A 7246-nucleotide genomic window follows, 5' to 3' on the forward strand; every position below is an offset into this window, starting at 1 on the left:
TCAAATAAACATGTCCTTTGATTGACTTTTAATTGTTACTGTTGGTTTAAATTATTTATAGGATCAGACATGTTTTTTTTATTTTTATTTATTTTATAAGTAGGATATTTAGTTTAAATAAAAGGGCATTTTAGTAACTTAACTTTTGAGTTAAGAGCTTCTCATTTTTAATATAGTAGAGATAGAGATAGAGATAGACTAGTGATCAAAATATTTTTATTGACCATATCCGTGATTCCTTGTTTGAGAATTTGAGCAATTACTTAGAATTGGGTTAAGTGGACACATGGCCACTATCTTGTTTTGTGCCTACCATTGTTGCTTTGGATTAACAGATAGTGTTTACTAATGCATGTCTTCATGATTTTGCGAGATTCAAATTTGACGACGAATTGTTTTCAAGAAGAGGGGAATGATAGCATCCACGGTGGCATACCTCCATTAAAAGTTGACGGACATGAATGAGAAATCAAGAAGATTTTTTTTTTTTTGTGGAAGAATGAATGAGTTCAAGAATTATGACGAGGAATGAACTAAGTGCTACACGTATTTATGAGTCATAATCCATGCTCAAAAGGAGGAAGATTGAGCCTAAAAGAGAGCCCAAAGAAGATGGAAATTAAGCCCAAAAAAAGAGCACCAAATGACCTAGAAATCAAGCCCAAAAAGGGGCTGCTTTGCACTCCTCCCAGGAGTAGAGGTGTACATGGATCGGGTTGGTTTTGATTTTTTAAATATCAAATTAAATCAATTGCATCGGGTTTTTAAATTTATACACCAAACCAAACCAATAAAATCGGGTTTGTCAACCTCGGTTTTCTCGGATTTTTCGGGTTTTTTTCCGGAATAGTCTTGATACAAAACATATAATTTTTACTTCAAATATTTCTTTAGTCCTAGTAAGATACAACTATATAATTAAGGTGTTTCATAAGAAAATAACACAAAATGTGAGAAGAGTGATGATATTGTATTTAAATATTTAACAAAAGATACTAAAATCGGTTAAAATAAATATTGGTAATTAATAAGCCATAAAGAAAATGACCATAATATAAAAATTCTAAGTCATGCTAAAATAAGTACGGCTAATAAGTATCAATTACATGACAAGAAAAAAAACTTAAGTTATGTATTCTCAATCTCTAAACCAATTATGCAAAACTAAAGAATAGATATCCAACATTATTGTCATTCCTATTAGTAAATTGAATTTCTTTTGTTAGTATTAGTGTTGAGTTGGTTTTGGTTTGGACTTTATATGAGTTACTAACATCCATAGGATATAAAACTTATTGACATTCAAAATTCTAAGTTTAAGCTTAAATAATATGATAATAGATCAAAAAAACTACAAAAAAATTTAAGAAATATTTATAAATTACATTACAAATAAATATTTTAAAAATTGAATACATATAATGTCGAGTTAGTTCGGTTGGGTTTGACTTTTTTTAGCTAAAACCAAACCAAACTAATTATGGTCGTTTTTTTTAACACCAAACTAAGTCAAACCAGACCACTAGTCAGGTTTTTTTCTCGGTTTGACTCGGTTTATCGGTTTGGTGTGGTTTATCGGTTTACTTTGTACACCCCTACCCAGGAGTGTGATTTACCTTTTTTTTTTGTGCGGAATTCCCTTCAAAGACAATGGTCTTTAATTTTTACCCCTCAAATATGCGGTCTTTAATTTTTGACCTTCGCTAAAACTCCTTGGTTTCGGATTCGAACCCCCGCTTAGTTAAAAATTAAAAAAAAAATCCCAAGGTAGAGTTTTCTACCTTTAGGTAGTGTTTCAGGCAAAGGTTGAGTTTTGTCTTAGACCTGAAGGAAAAACTCTACCTTAAGATAGAGGTTTGCATTAAGGCAAAAAATAAAAAATAAAATCTTTTTTATTCAGTTGAAATTTTGCAAAACTCTGTCTTAAGGCTTAACTTTTGCCCGAATAGGCCTAATATTACGAAACTCTGTCTTGCGATTTTTTTTTTTTTAATTGAGTCAGGGTTTCAACTCAGGATCTCAGGGTATTAGGCGAAAGACAAAAATTAAAGACCACTAATTTGAGGGGCAAAAATTAAAGACCAGTGCCTTTGAAGGGTTTACCTGCCCAATTCCATGTGGATTTTGGTCCAAAAACTTTTCATTTTTCCTTATTCTTGTTAAGTAATCTGAAGAATTATATTATTTTACATGCTTTCCTATTTTAAAAGGTTTTCTAGTTAGGTTTTAGTATTTATTATTTTCATAAATGTAGAATTCAAATTTCATGCTATTTGAGATAATTCCCCCTATATATAGGGATGAATTTTGTTATTTTCATTACACAACATTATTATTATTTGTTACACCTTTGCGTGTTGGCTACTTGGATTTATCATGCAACCTTATAAAAAAAAATCCTCTAGGAGGTAAGATTAAGTTGATATCTTTGGTTCTTATTCGTAAATTAAAGAAGGTAATTAGTCTTATACTAATTATTGTCTCTAATTTCTTCGAAATAGAGGTCTAGATCATCTTTTGATATAAGTGCTTGAATTGGCTCTATTAGCATTGTAATTAGTCTTAATCTGCTAATTTTTAATACTAAGATCAATTAGGATTCTTATCACTTAATCTTGTGATTTTGGACTTTTCCTCTCAAATTTCTCATGCTTTTAGATTCCGTCTTTAAGCTTTGTATTTTTGCTTCCGCATTGTTTTTATTCAAGTAATCCTATTCTTATCACCTCGAAACATCATCCGTTTTCATTTGCAATCACCATACAGGACAAATGTCTGTTAGGACATTTGTTTGCTATGTAAAATTATACTACTGAGTTTTAATTTAGATATAAAGTATAAACTAAAAATATGATGTATTCATTGAGTATGCAAATAGTATGATGTATTCGTTGAGAATACAAAATTAATTTGTATATATGCAATGCTCAATTTGATTCGCAATACAATAGTTACGATAGAGTAAGTTGTCACTACCGAGTCCCACTCTTTACTAAAAATAATTTTTTTTTTCTTAAAAGAATCACTAACCGATAGAATTTTCAATTCAAAAGACGTAAGTTATGAAAAAAAAAAAAACATGTAGCATTACCATTTTTTTTTTTTTTAAATGTAGTAGCAATATTGACTCAAATATCACAAAGATATAAAAGGGAAGAAAAAAAGAAAAGGATAAGATATATCTTGCTGGTTTGCTGCTAAAAGTTGTTAGAACCAAGTTTCAGTATAATAGAGTATGTATAGTTGTCGCTTGTAGTTGTTTTTATTTTATTTTTAAATGACATCAACTGCTTTTTAAATCATTTATAAGATGAATACTTTCATCACTACACAAAAATACATATTCTGCAAAGTTGATAACAAAAAATGATATTTTGCAAGTAGTAATAAATGTATAGATAACCTAAATGAAATGTTGATAATACCCAAATTTTCAGGGGAAGGAAAAACATTTATTTGTTTTGCCTCAGCAGAAGATAAGACCAATAACTAATATCAAGAATCATATGGTCATCATACGACATTTGTACATGTACATTTTCGCTAATTAGGTAAATGTACTTTATAAAAGCTAAATAAGTAACAATCACATGTATCTAATTAAACGTTGATTATATTGTTCATCTTTGTAGGTTCATATGCTATCCAATTATTGTGGTTTTAACAAATAAGTTATAATACAGAGATTCAACTTTATTATTCACATAAACTTATATTTTATTCTTTCATGTATCAACATTTATTCGAAACTTTGATTTAATATTATTATTATAAAATTATGTACTGCATAACTCGGTACACACTGCAACGCACGTGCTGAGGAACTAGTTAAAATAAAAACAAAAAGGAAAGAAATCAAGAAGTAACCTTGTGATTACAACATGCAATTACATCAAATTCTCAACCTCCCTTGAGAATTAAAGAGTGTAATTACTACCTCTCAATTACACCCAATTACATGATGACTACGTAATTACTTGGCCTGACAAACATGTCGAACTGTGTAATTACACCAGTTTCAATTACATGGGTGACTTTCCAAACAGACCCTTAGTATTTGCAGTTGCTGAATTCGGAGCAGTATTATTATGAGCAAATGGTGCCTATAATAATTACTTATAACAAACCTTATCAGACAAAGATTAGCAAAAAGATTTGGACTCCAATAAAATCTTTGTGAAAGATACCCTATTAGCTTTTCTATTTGGATGATGATTACTATACTCCTCCCATTGTTCTACGTATGTACTATGTTCTTTTATAATTAGTAATTATTAATACTATACTTTCAATCAAAGAAATATTTTAATTGATGATACAGACATATTGTCTTCTATCCTATTGGATGTTCCAAAACCCTTTATTAACTTGGTCCTACGTACAGGAGTGCGTGAATCACGTTGAAGCCTGACATTAATAGCGTGTTGCCTGCAATATGATTTTATTACAAATTTATATAAACCCATTTGACTGGGCATGACATTTAAGAAAGAGGGAAGATTTTTGAAACTTGTGTTTCAAAATAAGCCTTGAAAATTTGTGTGGCTGTAAATCATTCATAAAGTGAATTTGTTTTCAAATTAGGAAAGATGTCATTCATTTTGACACGAATTAAAAAGGAAATAGATTCAAACAAATTGAAACAGATGGAGTATATAATTATAATATTATAATAGCCCAACCTGTCTATAAAGCTTATCCATGCCTGAAAGTCATTAAGCAAACATCAATAACAATAGCTTATACAGACATAATACTCCTTTTGAAGTCATGAAATCGCCTATTACTCTCATCTTGCTCTTTTCACTTGCCCTGGTAAGTGTTCTTACATGATTAACTTTATTATAAGCTAGCCTCCGTTGGAGGTTTATGAATTTCTTATTGCATTGTCGTGCACTGCTTTATTATCTGTGCCTTGTCTTTCGAAATAAAGGATGTGTTCGGCATCGAGGAAAATGTTTAGGCAAATGTGTTCCTGGAAACTATTGTATTTTTGAAAAATAAGTGAATTTTTATTTATTTTCTCATATTCGGTTGGATAGTGAAAATTAAGTGAACTTCTTACTTATTTTCTTATGTTCGGTTGGTTGGTAGAAAACATTTTACGAAAAATACGACTCATGCCCTACCAACCCCCACCCCAACCCCACCACCCCATACCACACCAACCCCCACACTAGCCCCACCCCCACTCCCACCCCCACCCTCACCCACCACTCACCCCAAGCACCCACCCTTCACCACCCACCCCAACCAAATCCCACCCCCACCCAATCACCACCCTCCAACCACTTCATCTTCACCCACCCCCTAACCCACACCACCGCTCTATCCAACCTTCTCACCCCCTCCCAAATTTTATATTTCATATTTTTTATTTAACTTTTATAAAAAATGGGAATTTTTTTCTTATCCACCCCACCATCACCCACTATCCCTCACCACCCACCCCACACCGAATTTAACCATGTAAACTTTTCATTTTTATAAAGATAAAATTAAATATGAAGTAGAAAATTCGGGAGGGGATAAGGGGTGCGCGGGAGGGGGTGGGGGTGGTGTAAATAACCAAACAAAAAAACTTTTTAATTTTTTTTTTAAGAAAAAAACTATATATTTTTTGGAGGGGGGAGGCAAAGATGGGGATGGGTGTAGAAACCCCCCCCCCCCCAAAAAAAAAAAATTTAAAACATTAAAAAAAATTAGGGATGGGGGGGGGGTGTGGAGGGGTGGTGAAAGTGCGTGGGGTTGTGGGAATTGTTGGGGTTTGGTGGTTGGAGGTGGGTTAAGTGGTGGTAGGGTGGTTGGTGAAATGTCAATTGTAGACTTATTTTCGCTACTTTGATTAGGAAAATCATTTTCCCTATTTTTAAGGAAGTTGTTTTCGTAAAGAAAATATTTTCCAAAATTTTTGACCAAACGAACATGAGAAAAATTGGAAAACCGAACACACCCAAAATGTCTTTATATTAGAGTTTAGCAATTGAATTATTCTTATAGTCCGATTAATTATAAGCTTATATATTTTTAATTGTCTAATTAAAATGAATGCTTGCTTTTTGAGCAGGAGTGACATTTCATTAATGTTTCTACAAACGTAGCTGTGTTTAGCCCATTTAGCGAGGGAAATCATTCATTTGTCTTGACTATTCCTATCGATTGGGCGTAACAAGAATATTGATATTTTGTGAAAACTTCTTGAAATGCACTAGAACTAAAAATAAAATATTTGCACATATCTGTATAAAATATGTACTCGTAAAGAATTAACTAATTTATGCAGCATAGGATTAATTAAACAGTCTTTTTTTCGTCCCTCATTTTTGGGCAGTACGCTCATGCAAGAAAGGACCCCGGAGAATACTGGAGAGCTGTGATGAAAGACGAGCCAATGCCTGAAGCAATCCAACGTCTTATACCTCGACCACATTCAGTTCCTCTCTCCAAAGAGGAAGCTGATTGTCACACATCATCTTCTGTTGGAGGTCGTGAAGCCTTTGAACCAAGGCCTAATGTATTTGTCTACCATGATGACACCAAGCTCAAAGATGCTGAGAAATCAGTATTCTCCAAAGATTTCGAGCCAAGGCCAAACATATCTAGTTACCATGATGATGACACTAGTCTCAAACAAGAAAAGTCCTTTGCTGAAGATTTTGAGCCAAGGCCAAATATTTCTGTGTACCATGATTGATATGTCCCATATAAAGGGTGCTGTGTGTCTTCCTGCTTTTGTGCATTCCTTTTGTGTGTGCCTCTCAATGTTAAGTGATCTACTCACGAAATAAAAAAAATACTTGTTGGTTGTATTAAAGTGTCTATTGAATTTAATACAACAACAATAACAATATACTCATTGCAGTCCCACAAGCGTGGTTTGGGGAGGGTAGGATGTACGCAGACTTTACCCCTACATTTTATGGGGTAGAGAGGCTGTTTTCGATAGGCCCTCAGCTCAAAAGAAAAGAAGAATTCAAAGCAGTGTAGCAAAAAAATAAGACGGCAAAATAACAGGATACAAAGCACATGAAGCGACATATAATCATAAACATTGAAGAACAAAGAAACTACACGATTACTAAATAATACTGCTAATAAGGAGAAGCGGAGAAGAGACTAGCCCCTTGCCTATCCCACATGAAGTATGACAACACTCGGCTAACTAACCTTCCTGTCACACCCCAAACTTAGGAAGGCGTGACCGTCACCCGATGCCTTACTTGACCGAGCGAATCAACCTGTAACT

At 33.1% G+C, this 7246-nt stretch overlaps 1 protein-coding gene across 1 annotated transcript; it reads left to right on the top strand.

Annotated features, from left to right (window-relative positions):
• Positions 1-4662: 4662 nt before the first annotated feature.
• LOC132606526 (organ-specific protein S2-like) lies at positions 4663-6814 on the top strand. The gene is made up of 2 exons (XM_060320078.1): positions 4663-4815; positions 6332-6814. The coding sequence occupies exons 1-2, from the start codon at positions 4771-4773 to the stop codon at positions 6692-6694; spliced, it is 408 nt and encodes a 135-aa protein (XP_060176061.1). The 5' UTR covers positions 4663-4770; the 3' UTR covers positions 6695-6814.
• The last annotated feature ends 432 nt before the right edge of the window (positions 6815-7246 follow it).

Source organism: Lycium barbarum, chromosome 8, assembly GCF_019175385.1.
Source record: "Lycium barbarum isolate Lr01 chromosome 8, ASM1917538v2, whole genome shotgun sequence".
NCBI classification, from domain to species: domain Eukaryota; kingdom Viridiplantae; phylum Streptophyta; class Magnoliopsida; order Solanales; family Solanaceae; genus Lycium; species Lycium barbarum.

Excerpts from the sequence above, each read along its gene's own strand:
- LOC132606526 (XM_060320078.1), top strand. The coding sequence starts at position 4,771 with ATGAAATCGCCTATTACTCTCATCTTGCTCTTTTCACTTGCCCTG. Across the intron at positions 4,816-6,331 it reads TGCTCTTTTCACTTGCCCTG|TACGCTCATGCAAGAAAGGA; the intron begins GTAAGTGTTCTT and ends ATTTTTGGGCAG.